This window comes from Scomber japonicus, chromosome 9, assembly GCF_027409825.1.
Source record: "Scomber japonicus isolate fScoJap1 chromosome 9, fScoJap1.pri, whole genome shotgun sequence".
NCBI classification, from domain to species: Eukaryota; Metazoa; Chordata; class Actinopteri; order Scombriformes; family Scombridae; genus Scomber; species Scomber japonicus.
In genome coordinates this window covers 34,835,880-34,859,025 of record NC_070586.1, presented here as the reverse complement: position 1 = coordinate 34,859,025, position 23,146 = coordinate 34,835,880, and the positions used below count along the sequence as shown (strand labels likewise).

Genomic DNA, 23,146 nt, shown 5'->3' with positions numbered 1-23,146 from the left:
TGAAATACATCATAATTTAATTTTCCTAATTTTTTCATTGAACATATTTCTATCGAGACCCAATTTACTAAAAATTAGATTAATACATTTTTCATTATTATGAAATATGTATCCCATTATTATGAAATATAATATAATCATAATTTCATGAAAAAGTCATTTCATAATAATGGATACATATTTTATAATAATGTAGAATCATGAAAATTAGGAAGATGAAATTATGATGACATTATAGATACATTTATAGTAATAATGGAATATTTCATAATAATGACAAAATACTTCATAATAATGGATAAATATTTCATAATAATGAACTTATTTTTTAATTTAATTTGAGTAAATTGGGTCTCAGAATAACCATTTATAATACCTGAGAAAATAACGGTTCTAATTTAATATGCATATAGCTATAGGCATATAAGCAGGTTATGTTCTCTATATTATGCGATTACATCATGTTTTAGCTTAAACTGAAACTGAAATGTTGTGATAACCTATTAAATAATGTATTGAGAGAAGTATAAACCAATAATTAAAAATACAGTGCATAATTATCTGATGTATTTTTTTAATGATTTCTTTATGACTGTTATTCAATCTTAATTGAGTACTGTCAGTATTGATTATTATTACTGTTTTTAACTTTTTTTTTAAAGTTAATTTTTTCTTGTGTGCTGTACAGCTGTCTGGGGTGGGTGCATTATATGTTATTCTGTTTGTTTAAAATAAAAAGTAGAGTGAAAAAAAAATTATTAGAAAGTTATAATTTTAGCATTTGAAACTTGTAGAACAGAAAGGCAAAATGTATTTTTCCCAGCAGATATGCAGGATTTGGAAGCAGAAGCCGTGATTATTATTTCAGATTTATTATTAATAAAGGTGGGAAAATTAAACCTTTGTGGTGGCAGCAGTTGTTAAATCCTTAAAAGCGAAAATACAGAAAAGCTGCAGTGATTGTACAGTTGTGTTTCAGGGTTTGGACACAGCAGACTCAATCAGGTTTAAAAAAAGTGCACAGTTTTGTTTGATTCTCATGGAGACAGTATACATACTACCCAGTGGAGTCAGGCTGATTGTGTGTCAATAGCAACACTATATGATGACAGTGCTGCATTGAAAGATGCACTCCTACATCTCCATAAATAGTGAAATCAGCAGATACTACTGTTTGTATTGTACTTGAATTGTACTGAATGCATATTCCTGGAGTGAATACAAATGCAGGATCTTCAGGTTTGTAGAAATGAAGAGTACTGTAAGAGACTGACAGTGCAGTGTAACAGCAGCAGGCATGCAGAGCACCTGGACTGATGTAGAAACTGATGTAAAAAATAAACTCTTCATGTTGTGACTGAGATCACACAGAGGAAAGAGGACAGTGAGATTGAGTGACAAGCCAAGTTCAGTTCAATGATGATGATGATGATGATGATGATGATGATGATGATAAATACTGCAACTGGTCACATCAAACCATTTACATCCACTGATTTATAAAGTTCTCAATGCATACAGTATGTACATATTTCTATATATATATAAATAAACATGTGGAATGTACTTTCATTTACATTTGCAAAGGCAGGTAAAGGTAGAGCACGTTCTCATTTCATCATTTACAGAGCATTCACTTTTTCTTTTTCTTTTTTTTTTTAAATCACATTTGAATTATTACCCAAACACACAGCCAGACTCATTCATTTTGGTGTTAAAGGACAGAAAACAGTCTATGTGTTACGATTGTATCAGCTGTGGTGGTCATATGTGTTCCTCCAGCACCAGAACTCCAACCTTTATTATCCTGAACTGAGTCTGCTACTTTCATGCAGTGTATAGTCTCTCAGCAAAGCTCTACAGGTGTTTACAGGTGCTTCAGTTTAGGGGTCATGATTAGATTAAGGGTCTCCCAATACCAATATGACAGTCATTGTAAAATACAGGCCAATGATCAAGCGGTTACCTTCAATTTTTAAAAGAGAATAAGCTGTTCTGACTAGAGCCCGAACAATTTGATCAAATTACAGATAGATCAGTGAATTTGTCCAAAAAAAGCGATGCAGAAATACCAAACATATGCAAGGTTATTGAAAAAAAGTGTTGCAGTTCCATCATCTGGCCACTAGATGGCATTTGAGATTTTAGCAGCACATACAGTATCTTTCTTCTCTATTTCTTCTCCATTTCTTAGCCAAATTTAAGGGATTCTTCCAAAAGAAATTGGAAGAAATGTTATGATTGTGTTAAAATATGAATATCTTAAAAAAAACTCTAAAACACCAATATTGGCCTCAGAAATCAGCATCACTCGGCCTCTAGTTCAGACCACCTTGTGACGATAGTAGGGATGAAATAAGAGAAATGAGAGCGGTTACAGTACCAGTGAAGGTGTGTGTCCAAACTGACTGGTACTGTACATTTCACTTTTTCAGACAGTTTAAAGATACACCCTCAACTCAATCCAGTTAATGCTGACTCATCATGATTCAAATGTCATCGTTGATATTTGTTTCTGAACAGAAATTACAGCATTTTCCTTTGATTGTTTAAGAGGATTTTGTAATTTTTTAATGAAGACACTAATTGTACTCTAGTGTCTTTCCCTTACTGCTATATAATATTTCAGCAGATAGTTACAGAAAGCTATTGGAGTGTTGTTGACATTTTTATGGCCGTTTAAATTTGAAAAAAAAGGGTTCCAAAGTCTACAAGTAGACTCATTTGAGTCATCTGACACCAGTGTGAAATCTTTGTCTATTTTTTGTCAGGTACCATTTCATAAACTCTGATACTAACTCACCTTTCAGTATCCTATACAGGTCATTAAAATGATTTCAATAAGAAGCCCTGTGTGATTTAAAATGAAAGAATAACCAAGTGATGAGCTAAAAGGTCCCTCAGGAATCAAAGGCCATAGCGTTTGTCCTGTGAAGACAGTTGCAGCAAGTCTTACTGTGTGTTTTCTTGTGTGCGAGTTGTGTAGTTTGACTCTGGGTAGAAGTGCCCCACCCCAACGCTGCTCGACTCTGTCTGTTATTTCTTAGATGCTGAACTTGCTGTTTTTTGCTGTTTACGCTGACGAGGAAACATCAGATTTGTGCCGTGTGTGGGAAATCAGGAAATGATGCATCTGTCAGTTTACTCCAAATCCACCGCCTGCTTCGACCATTCGTGTCGTTTTAAAAATCAACATTTTTTACAGACGACAGCACAGCCTTTCTGTCCCACAACAGAACAGAAAATAACTGCCCCCCCCCTCCCACACACACAGAGCTGTGGGAGGTTGTTTCACAGTTTAAAGCACGGGTCCTGCTCTGTGATTGCGGCCGACACAGGAGGGACTGTTTTCCTCATGAGGCTGCTCTTTTATGTCCCTTCTTCTCTCGTCACGTCAGCTCTCTCTGCCGCTCATCAGCTCCAGCTGCTCGAAGCGCCTGAGATTGAAGGCCGGATGGTTCCCTTTGGAGAAGGCTTGGATCCAAACCAGGACATCTAGAACACAAAATACATGGTTACAATAAAACTGACACAGAGGAATATACTAAGATAAATATAAACATGCTATAATTTACATTTGTATACTTGAAATATTAAGTGTCAAAAGGTCAATTCAAAGATATAGTTACAATTGGCTAGTACTGTCAATAATAACTTTCTAAACACCACTTATTACTATTTTATTGCATTTATGATTTAAATGAATCCTATATGAATTCCCTCAATCTTAGAAAATCAAAGTTTCATGAAGCTGTATTAAAAGACTTTGGTGTCACATATAATATTAGCACAAAATAGCAGCTGTTAGTATTTTAGTAGCTGGTTCAGTTTTTTCATTGATACAGACAGGATGTTATGGTGCCTTATTTTGTTGGGTTTTTTTCTTTTTTTCCTTCTTCCCTTTTTTATTGTATTTAATTTAGAAATTTTCTTAGATGCTTGCTGCTCTTGAGGAAAATGGAAACCTCTTTTTTCTCTTTGTCTATGGATTTAAAATGACTAAAACATACTGTAACAATTTAAATCTCAAATGTAAAGATTGTTATTCATTTACTTTAACTGCTACTATCTGCTCACTATCTAGCTTGTATTACATGCACAAGGAGCATAAAATTAAATAATGACAATAAATAAAGTATTAAAAAAAGTGTGGAGGTAAAAGTCTGACCTTGTATTCCAGAGTTTGCTTCAACATGTCTTCCTCCTCTCGTGTGAAGTTCAACAACACAGATACAGCTCGTATCAGCTGGAATGCCTGAGAGAGTGAGAGAGTGAGAGCGAGAGAGAGAGAGCGAGAGAGAGCGAGAGCGAGAGAGAGAGAGCGAGAGAGAGTGAGAGCGAGAGAGAGTGAGCGAGAGCGAGAGCGAGAGCGAGAGCGAGAGCGAGAGCGAGAGAGAGAGAGAGAGAGAGAGAATAGTTTCAGACTGTGTAACAGAGGCAGGTCTAGTTATTTACTCATCAACGTTAAACCCACAGTGCTCTGTCTTTACCTCGGCCTCTCTGGATGACATGAACTTGAGGACGACGTGTTTGAGATACTCAAAGTTGATCTCTCGAGAGTCGTTGAGGTCTGAGGTGTTGGTCACCAGGGTTTTGGAGGTCGGGGGGCTCAGGTTGGACGAGGGCAGTGGCTCCAGACAAACCCTCTCTGTTTTATCCGCTCTGCTTTCTGGCAGCTTCTCCTTGGCTTCTGCTTCGGGCTCAGGCTTCAGCTTCTGCAGAGGACAAAGAAAGAAAGATGGATATAATATTCATCTTTATTTACACTCAGTGGGCAGGATAATATTGTACCAAATAGTCCTGCATTAGTTTCTATTCTTCAGTTTTCATTTACAGGTGCCACTTTTAGGCTATAACATTAATGTTAGAATGACTTGTGGTGGTATAAGTGGACTGCAGGAGTCTCACCAGTTCCTTCTGCAGAGTCCTCTTCAGTTCTGCCAGTCTCTGCTGCAGCTGCTTGATGGTCTGCAACACAACAACCAGTCACACACATGCTGTCTACATTTTTTAAATGTTTTCTCCATTTCCCCTAAGTTTCATCTGACCTCATCTGACAGAACAAGTGGAGACCAAGAGCAACAAGAGCTAGACTAAAAACTAGGTTAAAAAAAGGAGAAGAAAAAAAAACATTGACAAATAAAATCAATAGGAAGATAAAAACTCCAGAATGATGATGATGATGGTAATGCTGACCCTGTTCTTGTCGCTGAGCTGCTGCTCCAGCTCTCTGTTGAGCTTCTGAATGTGATCCAGGTCGTCCACCGTCACGCTGCCGTTCTGATCCTCCTCACACACGGCGGGGCTGTGAAGCTGCTCCGTCAGGGTCTCCACCTCCACCTCCAGGTACGAGATCTGGAACACACAAACACACACACACACACACACTGACCATTAACCAAACGTACCATAACTGATAGGAGTTGGAGACGTAGCAGAAGATAGGTTATGAGAGAGTAAAAATATAAATATTAGAGGACCACATCAAACTAAATGAATGAATACGCGTTTAACCAAATACAGGACTAAATACAAGTTGCACAAATAGTATTAAAGGCATGATGTCACTTTATCAATAAATACCATATCTAATACCAGTGGTCAAAAAAACTACATAGGCCACTAGAGACAAAACAGTACTCATGATCAATAGACTAGAGAACAGGTGATTACTCTAGTAAGTGAAGTTATGCCCTAATTGTACTATTTATCTGTTGTACATACCTAGCCTGTGATCAAATGATAAATCTAGTATCATCTGGAGGTAAACACGTAGTCACTGAAGCATGGCCCCTAATCTACCTGATCTTCTTTGCATTATTATAACCGAAATCATATGTTTTTAGTATCTGCTCTTTGATTAAATGAGAAGAGGATTGTGTGTGTGTGTGTGTGTGTGTGTGTGTGTGTGTGTGTGTGTGTGTGTGTGTGTGTGTGAGTGTGTAGGTTCTGACCCGCGCCTGGCAGCCGTCTAGCTGCTGTGTCTGACTGAGCAGCTCCTCCTTCAGGCTCATCAGCTGCGAGTCTTTGTCCTTCTCCATCTGCTCCAGCTGGGCTCGCTGCAGCTCCAGCTCCTCCTGCAGCTGGACCAGCGACGCCTGCCGACTCTGCACCTCTGAAACGCACACATATTTGCACGGAGGATTGCTTTATGTGCCAAAAGGGGATGAATTCATGTAATCACTTCATGAAAAGGTAGCAATATTTGTCTGGTATGTATTTAAAGTGTTTTTGCACCATTCTGGAGAGCTTTGATGTCTTCCTCTCTCAGTGATAGCTTCTCACTGACAGTGGACACTTCCTGCTGTGAGGTCTGTAGAGATGTGGTCAGCTCTCCAACCTGACATCAACACACAAGCACTTCATTACACACTTACAAAAAGTACCACGCATTTAATTGCATTGCATTTTCTGCACCAAATATGATGTCACCCATGTATCTTATTGGCTGCTCCCCTTGTCCTCTTGCCTGTCTGGGATAATGATTGGCCTGAAGTCCCATGACCATATAACCAAGACATCTTTGTAGACACCCAGTTGGCCTCTACCCTGCTTCAACAACTGAGATGCAATGCCCATTGCAGCCTCCAGAGGGCACTTTAACTCTCTCATTTAAATGAAAACCAGCCCTCAGTGTGTTTTCCTTTGTCTTATAATCTGTGAGTGATCACATAAAAAAGGTCCAGTCCACTGAATGCTGACTCTGCATTATTTGTGTACGCCCATATGTCGCCTCTCTATCATTCTGAATATGATGACGTGTGTTTGCTTACAGACCTGTGTTTGCAGCTCCTCCTTCTGTCGTCTAGTTTCTTCCAGAGCTTTGGCGATTTCGGTGCTCACAGTCTGCCGGCTTCTCAGCTCCACCTAAGGAAAACACACAGAGACACATTCACATTTCTGCTTTTCCCTACTGTATTTTATTATTCATTTATTACATTTGTATTAATCTTTTATTATGTTTGGGTATTTGGAATTTTTTACATTTTTATCCTGCCCCTGATGTTTCCTCATTGCAGATTCATGAGAGTGTTTCCTCACTGCCTGTTTTTATTGAGTCATTATTTATTGTTTTTTACTATGTATGACAAGTGCTATACAAATAAAGTCTGTTTGATTGATTGAGGACTACAAACACACTCAATCATTTTGTCTATATTTCTAGTTGATATGATAATTTTAGTGAATGTTCAGTATAAAGTATGTAGCTTATGGCAGCTAGTGAGGCTAGTTATGATGACTGTATTATTTCTGCATACTTTTACAAGCTTTGATACTGAATGTATGAGTTTTCATCCTTTACAAATCAGTCAAATATGAATACATACATTTAAGAAGACCTAATGTAATGTGTTGTAGTTGGTCTAACCGTGCACTGCTCCAACTCTTCTGTCCGCTGTTTCAGAGAGGAGTTGGCCTCTTCCCTCTGCTTCTCTAGATCAGCCTATCACACATAAGCACAGGGAAGAGAAAGTACACGTCAATGTAAATGTATTTATATAAGCAGTTAGGAGCAGTCTGCTGGGATGAATGAATGGACTTTGCATTGTTATAGATTATTAAAGGACATACCAGCCTGTCCTGCATGCTTTGTTTTTCAGCCTTCAATGAAGTGATGTTTTCCTCCAGCCGGCTGCTCTTCTCTTTACTCTGCTGCTGCAACAAACACACCTGCTGATCCAGAAAGGCTTTATCTGCACTCCACTCTCCCTGCTGGAAAATACATACAACGCATTACTAAACACAAGCATACAAAAAAAATAAACAAAAAAACACCTTTACTTGATTTTAACAGGATTTAAAATCAAAGTTTTCACTGTATATTTCTATCTCAGAGGTGGCTACAGATGATGGATAGCCTATTGTATTTATTAATGTATACTATATTATGTTATATGATATGATTTCCTGATAAATGTACAAGGAAAAAAGTGTCTTCCTAGTCTTGGGATCCAGTATTAAATAGAAGAGAAATGGCAGCCAGGGATTCATTGAACTTGCTAGTTTAGTTTGTCATAGTTGCTGAATTCACTGTATTATGCAGACAAAGCAGTGTCATTTTCTCATGAATTTTTAGTGGAGCGTAACATTTCAGTAACTGACATTGTGTGTTTACTGACAACAGGACAGTATTTGATAAAGGTGTGTGTTGTTCTGCGTGCATGATGTTTCTACACAAACACTGGTGCTGGACGACATTCTGAAAATTCTTTGCTGTGTGAGTGCTTGTGCTCAGATCAAATGTCTGATGTCATGCTGCCACCAGATGATAGAACGGAGAGGAATTTTCAAATCCTACACACTGTGTTTTTTGTGGAAGCATTCATTTGTTTTATATGATTTTATCTACATTCTGTATTTAATAAATGTTTAATGCATGAACATGCCCAATAATTAATTGAGGAATATGTTTAAATTTGCATCTCTTAGTCATTGTTTATGTTCTTTTTTTCAGTGAGGAGAAGTTGTTTTCCTTCTTCTCCATTGGCTGAGGATTTTACTAGTCAAAGTGCTCAGAGACAGAATTTCATAGGTTTACATCTAGTCCATCTACTGACACTTTGGGAAACATCAAGCCTATCTCTGTTCTAAAATATAACAAACATGGCTGATGAAGTCTTGGCTTGTTTTGTGGTCTGACTGTATCTGGGACTCACCAGTTTTTCCATGTGCTGCTCTTTCTCAGTGATCTGCTGCTCTGAGCTCTTCAGTAGCTCACTGGTTTCCAGGACTTGCTGTTCCAGGTCAGCGATCTGAAACAGAATACAGAGCGATGATTGATTCTGACCCCACTTCCACACTGGGAGCAAAATCAGCAGCAATAAAAAGGACCAGTGTGTAAGATTTAGTGGCGTCTAGCTGAAGGGACTTATGTATGTTTTAATTAGTCTACAATCACTTGAAAATAAGTATCCTTGTGTATTATAATGAGCTCTCTTCCACAGAGCCCACCATGTTGCATCACCATCTTTCTACAGTAGCCTACAGGGCCTCAAGATTTTTGTGAGTTTTTTGTGACCACCAGAGGTTGTCCTATAGGATCGTAAGCAGAGGGGGGCGGGATATTCAGATGGTTGCAATCTGCAATCTCATCACTAAATGCCAGAAAATTCTACACACTAGACCTTTAAAATATGCTTCAAAGAACAGGAAGTTCATTAAATGTAATTTAAAGCTTCTCAGTTCTCGTTAAATGAAATGTATCTGTGATTATCATATATGATGCTGAGAATTTCTGACACTCACTTAGAACTGAATTGAATCACACTATAGTGACAGTATATGGGTCTGCTTGCTTACTTGTGTGTCTGTCCTCTCTCTGTAGGCTCTGGAGGACTCGTCTTTGTGTCGGAGAAGAGTCTGCAGCTCGGTGATGGTGCAGCTCATTTTGGATACCTGAGGTCACATATGAGAGAGACGGAGAGAGAGAGAGAGAGACAGAGACAGAGACAGAGACAGAGAGAGAGAGAGAGAGAGAGAGAGAGAGAGAGAGAGAGAGAGAGAGAGAGAGAGAGAGATGTGTTGAGTTTTTCTTTTGTGTAGAAGCTTTGGCACAGTCAACATATCCTTGGGACTGAAACCAGATTCAAATAAAAATGACAGAATTCATGCTAGTGGAAATGGGAATAAATAAAAGGTGCACTTATTTTAGTCACCTACAACAGCTTTACTGGCTAGAGCAAGGTTTGGTTCATAGCTTAAGGCCCACTTAAATGTTAATTAGTTAGTCCAAAACGTTCCCTCTAAAGCAGATCTTTTGGAAACATGCCTGCTCATTTAGCACAATGAGTAAATATTCCACCAGCTATTCTACTGAATCAACAGAAAAAGAATGATGATGACAGATGCAAGGACTTGAGTGTTTAGTGAGTAGTTGCATTTTTACCTGTGCCTCCAGAGAGCTGACAGTATCGGCGTGGTTTGTCCGAACTACCAGCAGTTCTGCTCTGCTCTCCTCCAGACTCTGCTCCAGGCTGGACTTCTGAAAATGCACCAACACTCAGCTTCTATTCCCTCTTTATGATTCAATATAATTCAGTGACAGAGCGTAGTCATAATGACATTAATATGAAGGCAAGCTTAACATTGTATTTATTCGTTTTTACACTGTGATCAATTAAATACCATCAACACTGCCTTTAACTAATCTGCCGTGTCTCCTGCTTAACTGACAATCTGCAAATGACTGTAGACTAAAACTACAAGTAGACATTCTTCACCTCCTGGAGGAGCTCCTGTAGATGCTCGTCCTGGCTCAGGTTCCCCTGCAGCCGTCTCTCTAGGGAGGTCACTTTCTTCTGAAGGTCCACCAGGATACGCTCCTTGTCCTCCTCTGTCACAGCAGCCTGAGGATATTCAAGAGAAGACATGTCCAGAAACTAAGCTACAGAATCCAGGCTCACTCACCAACAAGAAACATACATAGAAGTTATCTATTCTTACATTCTTTTATTGTTATGTCGTGTTATTTGTATTCTATCTATCTATCTATCTATCTATCTATCTATCTAGAGGAGTCAACCTTTAAAGAAATAAAATAATAAATGGACGAATACATGTAGGAGGAAAAGAATAAATAAATCAAAACTCTCTCAAGAACCTTGTATCATTTTGGTAACCTAAAATAACAAATCACAGGAGTCAAACTAGAGGTTTGAGCCAAACTACAGTTATCTATGCCTTTATCTTATTCATAACTCCACCAGGGATCACTTCTATAATATATTACAATGGGTCTAATGGTAATGGTAAGTGTCTCTATATGAATCTACTTCAAGTAAGTCTTTAAAAAATCCAACACAGATTTGTTTCACCTTTGTCATATTTTGGCTCCTTCATCTTTCAACTTAAAACTTTTCAAATCTATATTCTCTATGTTCTGACCTTTTGTTGTTGCAACTTGAGGGCGTCGTGCTCAGTCTTCAGATCATAAAGGGACTTCTCTAAAGATGACACCATGTTCTGTGACTGAAAAACAAAAACACACATTTTGCAATGCGCTTGATGAACGAACAGTGTTAATGAGTTTGGTGTAGTTTTTGTTTTTCAGGACTGACCTTCTGGAAGTCTTCAGAGATCTGCCGGATGACTGACTGCAGCTCCTGGCACTTTCCCTCCAGCTCGCTGATCTTCTTGTCGGCCTCCTCTCTGAGCAGGAGCAGCTCCTCTCTGCACAAATCCAACAACACAAAATATCACAAAAGCAGATAACAAATGCTAAATGTCTAGATCATAAATTACTTTAGGTAGGTTCCAAATGCCACATTAATCTTATTTTCTTCATTTCATATTATAATGGTATAAAAGCTGCCTTACCGCTCTATTTCAAGCTCAGCGTTGAGACTACAGCTCTCCTCGTACTGCTGTTCCAGAGTCTTTAGTTTATCCCCGGTTTCAGACAGTCCTCGCTTTGCTGAGTGAGCTTCAGCCTCCTTCTGCTGAAGCTCCTTCTCCCTCTGACTCAGCTGCTCCTCCTTCCTCAGCAGCTGGGAAACAAATCATCATTATGAAACATCCTTTAGGGAAGCAGCGTTGTGAGTCCGAGCTGAATGAAATCACACCTCCAAAAGCTGTTTCAGGTTCATACCATGTGTTTGACTTTAGCCAGCTCCTGCTGCTGGAAGCCCTCGAGTTCATCCAGGTCGTCCCTTTTCTGGAAGAGCACCAAGCTTTGCTCCATCATTTCCTCCAGTCGGGCTGACAGGGCAGCCTTCTCCTTCGCAAACACACACACATAATCACTCAGTCTAGTTTCAACACTGAAGCCAAGTCAAGAAATCACATTTGAAATCTTGGATCTTTCTATCGTCACAATAGAGCTTTACCTTTTCCACAACGCCCAACTTCTCCATCCATTCCTGCAGAAAACACATAGAAAATGATGAGGATGGCAGCTACAAATTAACACTGTGCCTGTGTGTGTAGTAGGCATGGGCCGGTATGAGATTCTAGCGGTATGATAACCATAAGCAAAAATATCACGGTTTCACGGTGATGGCGGTATACCGATTACAAGGAAAAAAATAAAGACAGACATGTTAATTTAACCGGAATCTGTAATGATGGTGTGAGGGGTTGTGATACTCTACGCTGCTGCTGCTCCACCTGAGGGATTTCTGACCAGCACTTTCTGTCTTTGACCAGACTAAAAACAGCTCATACCTTAGGAATAGTATGACAGAAAATGTGGCGGTTTCGGTTATCGTGGCTTTTTCTTATCGCGGTATACCTTGAACATGGTTATCATCCCATGCCTAGTGTGTAGAGTAGAGTAGAGTAGAGTAGAGTAGAGTAGAGTAGAGTAGAGTAGCGTTTACCTCATCCTTCTTCTCCAGCGCTAAAGTCATCCCCTCTGCCATTTTGGCTCTGCTGGCCTGGTGAGTCTCACTCTGGTCTTGAAATTTCTTTATAGATGCTGGGAAGCAAAAGTAAGAAACAGAGAGAGAGAGAGAGAGAGAGAGAGAGAGAGAGAGAGAGAGAGAGAGAGAGAGAGAGAGAGAGAGAGAGAGACAGAGAGAGTAGGAGGGAGAGACAGAAAGAAAAAGAAAAAGGAAAGATGGAAACCACACAGAGGTTTGTACGCGACCGAAGAGAACGGATTTTTTTTTTTTTTAAACAAAAAAAACCAGCACAGACACTGAAAAACGTTAGTAGCTGCGGAAAGTTAGAGTCCGATCAAGAAGTGCGCTCATCTGAGAAGCAAAGACAGGCAGAGACAAGCAATGCATGGCAAAAGAATTCAAAACGCACTTTGTTTAAAGCTGACATTGCGGTAGCCATGTGCGGATTTAAGAAAAAAGAAGAGAAACCCACCCTGAACTAATATAAGAAACTAGCTGGACTGTTCATTAGACCTCACAGAGCTCAACAGCAACAGACTGATACTACTCTAAGAGTTATAAGAAGAGAGGAAAACACTGTAGCTTCACTCTAATCTAAAGGATTATACCTGTTAGATTGTGAGATATCCTGTGAGAAACTATGACACTTTGCTAGTAGAAAGCTCACAAACCAGCCCTTATCTCTTCATCCTCTACCCCTTCATGAGGAGGTATACCATATTAGGGGCCGTCCCAATCAAATTAGAATGTAAGCGGACTGTGAAACCCTTAAACAAGAAGTGCACAGGCTACAGGAAAACGTAACGAAACTTTAAATCGAGCACACATACCTTTGTTTTCCTCACGCCATTTTTATGATCTCAAAGTAAATCTCAGAATGTATGGTGTGAAAAAAATTATGATATTACTCTGTACCTGAGGTAGCTTGACTCATTTCTCATTCTCATGGTTTTAGATGTTATGTATTCATAGGTGCTGCCAAAAAGTGTGAAATAGCATGACAGCCGTCAAGCATGGCATCTATTCATTGCCAAGGTAACTTCCTTGTTTCCAGTAGAGCGACAAGGGCATTCCATAATTTGGCTTTACATTCATTCCCTCCCTCTTTATTAGAACTGCACTCCACAGCAGCCAGTGTTACTTTGTCATGAGGTGGTAGTGGGTAGGGACTGGTTTGGGATTGGACCATTGAGTCAATAAATAGAAAGGGTTCATCCTCTGAGGAGCTTGAACCTTCTCAGTAAATATCATGGACGACCTGCCAATTAGAAATGCGATATTTTCTCGCACAAAAGATTAGGGAGTCACCAGAATTATTAAGATTCTCCCTCAGGATAATAAATACAGTATAAGATAGTAAGTCCCAACAAGACTGGTAAGAGGTAAGAGGTGAAACCCATCATAAGAGGTACACATATGCCAGTTTCTCCACTGGTATTAATGCAACACAGCGATAAGACCAACTAATACATCGGTCAGTCAATATATCGGCATATATGCTGTCCAATATGCGCCGATACTTTTTTAAAGTTATATAGGCAGCATTTTATGTATATTTGATCCTTTTTCTTAATTCAAATGTAATATATACACGTACATATTTTTTTATTTATTGTTATTGTTGTTATTGTTTATCTCCCAGTGGAGTATACTTTTTCAGTCCAATGACTTATTTTAGTTGACTCAAGTTTAATGTTAAACTGTAATATATTATGGCCTCTATTACATATCTTTTTTTATAAGTGTTTGATAACCACATTTAAGGCATTATTGCAAAAAATGTGTGTTTATGTCAGGCGGGGAGTTCCGGTCCTCTGAAATGAGGCCAACGCGGAAGTAACTTAGAACTGCATTCTATCAAAAAGCCACCAGGGGGCGACCGTTTTGGTGTCAAAAGGACTTCCGTCTCTATACAAGTCAATGGAGAATTCACCAACTTCTCACTTGATTTCTAACCTCAGTAAATATTTTCATAATGTGTTTATGGTCTCAATCGCTAGTTTAAAGCCTTCTTGAATGCAGTATGATGTTCATTTGGGACATTTTGGCCTCCCTGATTTTATATGTGACGATAAAGCAGGGTATGCATTGCGCGTGGCTACATCCTGATTGACAGGTTGATTGACCAATGTCCTCAAGATCCAGCCCTCGCAACAGCCCATGGCCCCGCCCATTGCCCCGCCTCATGCCCATCTTAGTAGAATCCGTGTTTTTATTTTTCCCAGCATGCACCTGAAATTTTCAAGATGGCGCTGCTCAGATTCGAAACTATTGGCTTCCGAGCAGCAGTCCACAAACCAATGGGTGACGTCACAGATGTTACGTCCATTTCTTTTATACAGTCTATGGTTTATGTATCATTTTTTAACTCACTAATCAGTATCGGCCCCTAAAGTCCAGTATCAATCGGGGCCTAATCTATAAGATAAGGTTTATGTTTCTCTTCGCACATACTTCTAACTGAAAGCAATAAGTTGACATCACATTCAAACTGTTAGCTAAAGTCAAAGGGAAAGAGGAGACACCAGCAAAGCAAAAGGATATACATAAATAACTCAATTAAATCAAAGTGCAGAACGAATACCAAAGTGGAAAAGATGTGAGGGTGGATTTTTTAGATTTGAAAAAAGAGAAGAAGCATCCACAGCGCTCTCAAAGCAAACCTCTAAAACCCTTGTGATGTTAGCATCTGGAATCAAACCTTTCATGGGAAAGAAGTGATGGTGGGCTAGGTGACGGTTGTTACAGCCGACGGACAGATGAAAGAAAGAGGGAGAGAGAGAGAGGAAGCTAAGTGGGAGGAGGAGAGTAAAGGTACGTACAATCCTGTTGCTTTTCTAATGCAATTTCAAGCTTGTCCTTGGTCTTCTGCATAATTCGTAGCTGCTCAGCGTAGTCTAGTGTTGGGGGAGGGCAAGGTGACGGGATGGGGTATCACCGACAGTACAAACCGACACACACACACACACACACAAACACACAGACACACACAGACACACAAAAAGAAAGGCAGATGACGGTAAAGAGAGAGAGAGAGAGGGAGAGGAAGGAGAGAGAGTGAGCAAAAAGGAGAGGGAGAAAACAAAAAAAAGGGGAAAAACATGATTGAAAAATTATGGAAGGTAAAAAACTGCTAATGATTTTCTGACCTGAGAAAACCATACTGGTTAAAAGGCCGCAGGAGAATGTGCGACATTTAACCTTTTCTACAGGGGTTGTCAAGTCATATACGCCACCCAAAAAGGGAAGAGGAGCTACTATACAGAGTAGAGGAGGGATAAAACTCAATGAAACAAATACAAATATTACTTTTTACCGTTAAATACACACCCGGAAAACACTGAAACCTCAATTCATTATCACATTCATTCTGAGACATGAAAACAATCACCAGTAGTGATAAAGATCATTGCTAGCATGGGGTAGAACCTTCTGAACTGCTCTTTACTAGAATGTTAAAGCATTTTTTAAAAAGGAAAAAATGTCCAAGCTTCTAAAATGTGAATATTTCCTGGTTTCTTTAGTCTACTATGACAGTAAACTGAGTTGTGGACAGTTGGAAAAAAAAATCAAGACATTTCAAGACGTGAACTTGGTCTATTCCGAAAATTTGATCTACCTTGTTGACCACTGTCTGAAATCTGGATCAAACAACTAATGATGACTGATTCAAACTGATAATGAAAATAATTGTTAGCTACAGCCCTACAAACAAGTAGGGTTGGGTATCAGTACTCCCTACTTTAAGGTATCGACTGAAATAAATCGACACCAAGTGGTATCCAAACATCTCCCATCAAACGATACTTGCAATCCATCCTTTCTACACCCACAGCTACAAAATATGACTATTTGTATGAACCTCTGCTATATACCATATGTTTCTCTGTCGCTTTTTATTGTATTTCACTGTATCTTTGTTTTTTATTGTGTTTTACTATACCTGTCTGTCTGTCTGTCTGTCTGTCTGTCTGTCTGTCTGTCTGTCTATCTATGTGCTCAATAACAGAGACAAGGCAGTTATAGACAAATAAGATATACCTATGAGATAACATATTCTTTTATTCGTCCAGCAGTGGGGAAATGTACAGATTTACTCTAAATTCACTGTTAACTGTATTTACTGTAGATTTTCTCTACAACCTTGACAGCAGTATTTATATAATCTAGCTTTCTAACCAATTGCCTTCAGGACGTCTGGCAAAGACAGTTAGGCGTTCACTTGTTTCACTACCAAGACCAGCGTTTCATCCAATATTTGATCTGTTAGGTGTGAAGTTTGTTTAGACGTTTTTTTTTTATTTTGGTTGGTCCTGTGTGATCAAACTGACAGGCCTGCAGTTTGCAAAGAAAAGCCACAAGTGAGATACTAAGTTTTTAAACTAGTACACAATTTGAGCTGCCCTTGATGTTTTTTTTTTACTTTACTGATTCAATACATCATTAACTGGCACTGTTTCACTTCTTACGAGGTGACGATCATGAGTTGGTCATTTGACTTGATTCTGATGGGATTACATCATCGAGTCGTTATGAAATTGTGATTAACGCAGGTAGAAACAGTGCCCGGCTTTAGCCGTCGACTGCTGTTCTGTCCTCTAATCTGCCGGCTCCGTCTCTCCAGCTGTTTAAAACAGAGACGGCTGCATTGTCGGTGTGACAGTGTGTCCCACCTGATAGCTTGGCCTCCAGCCTCCGAATCTGATCGTTCCTCCTGAGGAGCTGGGCTGGCAGGTCGTCCCTGGAGCTGCTGCCATCGGACGCCTGGACAGACACACACACACACAGCATTAGAGTATTAGGTAGCACTTGATATTCAGCCGCTTCACCCTGGTGGATTTAAAACTCAAAGATAATCAAGCTGTAACATTTTGAAACACTTGAGGTATAACACTTTATTTTACATCCTTCTCCTGTCTACTCCCTCTATATCATGTGTCTAATCATTGGATAATAAAAACTGGCTGCAGGAAGGGAAGGTGGCACCACTTCTATCTAAACAGGCTGGATAAAATGCAGCTTCCAGACTGCTGAGTTTACACTGTAGCAAAAACACAGTGTCACATATCAGCAGCCTGTATTGCTACTCAGTGACTTGGACAACACTAAATTATTCAACCGGGTGCAACTGAGACTGCTCTACAGCCTCAGGAGTCTGGCTCCAAAGAAAGGAGCTTAACCAGATATGGATTTTCCTCTACAAGCAGATGACAGTAACATTTCACTATATGGACATAAAAAAAAAAACCCTTAAGAAAATATGTTTGCAGAACTGACAAAGACAGGTTCAGGTTAAGAATACAAACAGGGCTTCATGTTACACTGGTTGGTCTTAAGAGTTGAACAATCAGTATCGGTACCCTGCCTGTGTGGCATGCACTCAATACAAAAGAGACCAGCCCAGTAAGTCATCACTATTCTATCACAATGTCAGTCACACCCAGCATTACCTGCCTGACTGGTGAATGTTTAAAAAAAAAAACAGGATGTCATTTACAGGACTTTACAGATTAAAATCAGAGTGACCAATGACAGGACAAGAAAATACATCATTAATAATAACATGTTGTTTTTCAGACTGCTTTTATTACATTGTGACAGAATGAATGAAATCCCCTGTGTTTTCTACTTTCACCTAACCTGACACACCAGAAGCTTTGTTATACAGTCATCCACTGAAACTGATAGGAAAACTGTATGTATGTGTGTGTGTGTGTGTGTGTGTGTGTGTGTGTGTGTGTGTGTGTGTGTGTATATATATGTATATATATATATATACACACACACACACATATATACACATTATTTCTCCTGAGCACTAACATTTTTGGTGCCTGAAAACTTACTCAACGGTGCCACCTATGCAAATTAAGTAAATTGAGCCCCTCGCTCCAGATTGACTAACGAAATTCTGTATGCATATGTATCATGTAAAGACACACAAAAAAGTCTCTTGGACCCATACTCTATGTCCAACAGGAAGGCGGCCTTTTTGATTTGAATTTTCGATTTCCATGCCATTTTCTCGCTATTTCCCACGCCCCGTACTTTAACAAACTCTTACAGATTTGACTCCACTGACTTCAAATTTGCTCAGTATGATTTTAAGACCTTGAAGATGAAAAGCTATCACAATCTTTCACCTCCGTTATACCTGGTGGGCGTGGCAGTGCAGCGAATTTTGAGGTTGTACCATAAAACAGGAAGTCCTTATTACACCGACATATATTGTCCAATCTTCCCCAAGTTTATCATGTATGATGAGGGTCCCGCCCTGAACATGTCTATGTGTCACTACACTGAGCCACAGCCAAACATGCATGGGGGAGCGAGGACCCATTCATCGCTATATTATAAACCATTAGTCATGATCTATTAGTCTTAAGAAGGGCAGCATGCTAGAAACGTCGTTCTCCTGATCTCCCATTAAAACCACAAGTGCACTAGGAGTTACAACGTGGGGACTTCAAAACATACTGGGCAGGTGATTGGATAAAGCATCTGTCTATCACCGTCTATCACTCGTTTTACATTTTAAAGCAACTTTCACCATAAGTACTGAAAAATAAACTGTAGCCCAAAATCAGATTTCATGCTTAAATTCGACTGTTTCACTTCTTACTAACTCTGTTGTTAGTATCATATCACAGTTTAAATTATTTATCTTATTTATCTCATCACGCTGCTATTTATTCCCCCGTGGACATCGCTGAGAGGAGAGAGATGCAGTGCTGATCACATCTATATACGTCTGGCAGGGGTGTTGAACGTCAGGATGGTCCCTGGAGCTCAGTTATGTGGAAGAGAGGGAGGCGGTAAAAGGCTCTTATCCAGCCAAAGAGGGGGATTACTAATGCAGCTGGACCCCGGCCATCAGCATCAACTGGCGGAGCTGCCAGACAATCTCCAGCATGTAGACAACTGGCCTAAATATCAGACACACACCCTCCATCTACAAACATTTAAGGCACGTTCTGAAATGACAGCAAATATAGATTCAGGAGCAGGAGAGGGAATCTAGAGAGAATGAATAGTTATTTATTAAATATACAGACTTAGCTTTTTTTCAAATATTATGGTTCTATCTGTGTTAGTGGCTTCTACATTCAGACCAGTTTAACAGCTGTAGAAGAAGAGGCACTTTGCTCTCATTAGATACAGCTTTGGTTGTTTATAGAAATTCCTGTTATGCTTGCAAGAATCCAGTGAGAGCAAAAAAGTTCCTACTGTGTGTCATATGAAGAGGTTCACTCTATGTGACTGGTAGGAAATACAGCATAAAAAAAGAAAAGGAGAGATGAAAGGAGACAGAAGGGGAACTCCATTGATTGTATACATCAGTGTGTGTTACTAGTGTGTGTGTGTGTCATGTGTGTATACAGAAATACAACATAAGTCTTGACCCATTCGCTTGATGTTGATAATTATGATCACTGTCAGAAACCTAGTACATCCTAAACCAAATAAGGGTTAAATGTGAATCAGTTGTGATCCTTTAAAACTAAAAAGTGTCCATCGTGATTGTGAGAATGTAATAAGAGCACAAAGCTAAATCACTGGAATTATCAAGTATCATCTCATATCAGCTGTTTTAGAGTGTAGCAGCCGCATTTAAGTTTATTTAGTTTATTTTAGAGAATATATTGATTAATTAAGATGAATTCATGACGATGGATTTTATTTGTATTGGTCAGTGTGCACCCTCCTCGGGTGGTGAGGGCGGGACTTAACCTTCAAGTTTAGAAGCTCACTTGATCTTTTCTGGCTGTGTGTCTGACACACTGCTCACTCCATTGTAGTAAAAACTAAATAAGACACAGAAGTTAAAGGATGAACTCATTTGTAGGATTTTTACCACTACATAGAGGGTGAGGAAGAACCTTCCATCACATGTTTACAATTTAAGAAATATCACTGTGTGCTCCTTTAAGGTAACATAACCCTAATCTACTACAGGACACCAACACAAACAGCAAAGGTTTATGGGTATATGAAGACAGATGTTATTCTGATTGTCAGCAGTGTTTTCTTATTGGATTTGAACACAACAGAAGCTCAACCAACAATCAATAAATATGAATTATAGTGTGTTGTTGTGAAGCATTAATAAACCATGTTCTAATAACTAGTTTTACTAGTGTGCTTCAATGCTGCTTTAATTTGCCTTTCTGGCAGCCAATCAACTCCTTGATTTCTTCTCCAGTCAGTAACTATTACAAATGTGTTTTTCCAGTTTCATATGCAAATGTATTCAGTTTATTACTTTACTGTTTAAAAAAAAACTGCTCTGCAAACTGTTAAATTAAACTCAACTAAAGTTTTCACAGCCCAATGTGCACAGTAGTTTAGAGCCAAAGAGGAGTAAACTGATTAATGTTATGTAGAGTCCGACCAATATATCAGTCAGCTGATATTATCGATATTGACCTATCACAGATATATCAGCATTGGCATGTGTTGTTCTCTGTTAAATAGGGAGCACTTGTTTCAAGTTCAATATATACGTACGTATTTAAATTATTTAGTTAGTTATAACTAGTTTAGTTAGTTATAGTTATTTCTAATGATTAAACTTGCAGTGCAGTTAACTGTTTTAGTGCACTGATGTCATTTTATACAATAAATCTTGAACTGGTAAAATATCATGTTTTCATTATATATCTTTATCACAAGTGTTTTTAAGAGATCAAAGCAAAAAAAAAATATGTTAATGTATATATTCTTCATATATAAAATTATCAGTAACTTTTTTACTCCTTAATATTGGTATTGGCATCAGCCCCAAAAATCCAGTATCAGTCAGACCCTAATGGTATGTAATAAATGCTTTATTCTAATGCAATGATTAAGGTTACTTACAAAGTCGTCCCCAGAGTCGGCCCCCACTGAGGTGATGGACTCCTTGCTGATGGTGCGAGGTATACGGACACCGCTCCTGGGTGCCGTGGCGGCCTCCTCTGCGATCTTCTTCTTCAACTTGGCGAACATGTCTGTCTGTCCTGTCAGTGTCTCTTTACAAGTGCAAACAGCAGCTTCTGGTGAGTAAAAGGGCTCATGGGGGGTTCAGGGCTCCTCGTTCTGAGAGCTGGAACTGAGACCTGTCCTCTTGCAGTGTCGCTCGTAGGAAGACCGTGGCAGGGATTCCATTCTGCTACATCTGGAGGAAAAAAAAAAGAAATACGATGCCAAAATTGACAACAGTGGCTGCTTGTCTGCAACAGTCACATGTCACACTGATATAATGTGCCTCACAATAAGATCAACACCTACTCTTCCTATCCTGTGTAGTATGAATGTAATAGTGACAGAAAGGAGTGCTGACACATCCTTCATGATAACAATGAGGAACAGTTTTGAACTATTAATAAATTACAGCAAAGTTGGGTTGTGATTGGCAACTCTTTCTATCAATCAAATTAGCTGTCATTTCAAGGTATTTGATTGGTTGTGGACAGCTGGCTGAAAAAATAATACCTTTCTCTAACTCTATAATATGCCACTGTGGCTGTATGACAATGCTTCTGATATTAAACTGATAATGTGTCACTCAAAGCAGATGACAACCTCCAGACTGCTTCTTTTATAATGCACCATACTTTTTTATTAATATTTAGGGTACTGCAAGACATGTGTTTTTTAAACATGACACCCCTAAAAAAATGATTAATGGATAACTAATCGAAATGAAATATTCTTTATCAGCCTGTATTTGTTCCTATCACTGCACAGTGTATCCCAACTACTAAACTCAACCTTGTACTTCATGTGTGGACAAGTGAGGTCAGAAATAGCTTCAGTGTAACCGCTCTGTTATGCTTTATTATCGGTGTTAATCCCATTTGGCTATGTACTACTAGTTTTGACAGCCAGCTAGCTCCTCCAGCCATAACAATGAGAGTTAACGTTACCACCACCGGCTGCTTGTTAGCTGTCGTTAGCTTGCACTGAACTCGCCTTTCACTTACCATATTAACTTCGGTTAAAATATCCCTCCGACGTGTTTTCAGGTGGTCAGTAACTGTGTGTATTCCGTTCCTCCGTATACACTCCGGAAATATATGTCGTTGTGTCAGTCGTTACGAATAGCTTGTTCCGTCTCGTCTAACAAGCTAACTGCTAGTTGGTGAGCTACACGTAATCACCCCAAAACCAGATGACTGAAGGCGTCACGGTTGCACCTCTGTTCATTGGTTGAGATGAGGTGAGAGGCGGGGGAGACGTGGCTGTTGTAGCCAATAACATGACGACATGTGCCATCTACAGGCAGGAAAGGTTATAGCAGGAGCAGACCTGCAAATGTACACATAAACACACACACGCGCGCGCACATACACACACAAACACACACACACACTCACTCACTCACTCATTCACTGCTATAGCTGCTTATTCATATGTTATGGAATAATAATCATTAAACTATTATAATAATCATTTGACAGAGCTTATTTTATTAGGGCAGATATTATTATATAGCAAATCACAGCTGTCATGCAGCCTGACAGAGCTCCATGCAGCAGTAAATGTCCACTGTAGGGGCTTCCCCTATTTAAGCACTAGGAAAGCTGTCTTTCTCAGAAGCCCAGTTCACACATGATCTGAGGAGTGAACGGAGAACAGCTACATTAAAATAAAAGCTCAGCTGCTCAAATGATTGAGATGAGCAGTATTTTCTGACAGTAATGTACCATCTGAAAGTTTAAATTATTTTCATTTTCACAGCTTTTCAGCATCTGAAACCTGTTAATGTTTTATTTAATTCTGCTTTCATAGTGCTTAAACAAGAGCCTACCAAAATAAGAGTA

General features: G+C 39.2%; 1 protein-coding gene across 1 annotated transcript; it reads right to left on the bottom strand.

Moving 5' to 3' along the window:
- Positions 1-1,479: 1,479 nt before the first annotated feature.
- Positions 1,480-22,458, bottom strand: golga1 (golgin A1). The gene is made up of 24 exons (XM_053324602.1): positions 22,307-22,458; positions 21,201-21,498; positions 17,015-17,105; positions 15,164-15,238; positions 12,318-12,415; positions 11,826-11,858; positions 11,588-11,716; positions 11,317-11,486; positions 11,058-11,169; positions 10,885-10,968; positions 10,221-10,346; positions 9,887-9,982; positions 9,301-9,396; positions 8,658-8,753; positions 7,573-7,713; positions 7,370-7,444; positions 6,778-6,867; positions 6,238-6,340; positions 5,955-6,115; positions 5,197-5,355; positions 4,909-4,968; positions 4,491-4,715; positions 4,169-4,255; positions 1,480-3,495 (listed from the first exon to the last, which is right to left on the bottom strand). The coding sequence occupies exons 2-24, from the start codon at positions 21,327-21,329 to the stop codon at positions 3,415-3,417; spliced, it is 2,517 nt and encodes an 838-aa protein (XP_053180577.1). The 5' UTR covers positions 21,330-21,498; positions 22,307-22,458; the 3' UTR covers positions 1,480-3,414.
- Positions 22,459-23,146: the final 688 nt, after the last annotated feature.

Excerpts from the sequence above, each read along its gene's own strand:
- golga1 (XM_053324602.1), bottom strand. The coding sequence starts at position 21,329 with ATGTTCGCCAAGTTGAAGAAGAAGATCGCAGAGGAGGCCGCCACGGCA. Across the intron at positions 11,717-11,825 it reads AGTTGGGCGTTGTGGAAAAG|GAGAAGGCTGCCCTGTCAGC; the intron begins GTAAAGCTCTAT and ends GTGTTTGCGAAG. Across the intron at positions 6,116-6,237 it reads CATCAAAGCTCTCCAGAATG|AGGTGCAGAGTCGGCAGGCG; the intron begins GTGCAAAAACAC and ends TGTGCGTTTCAG.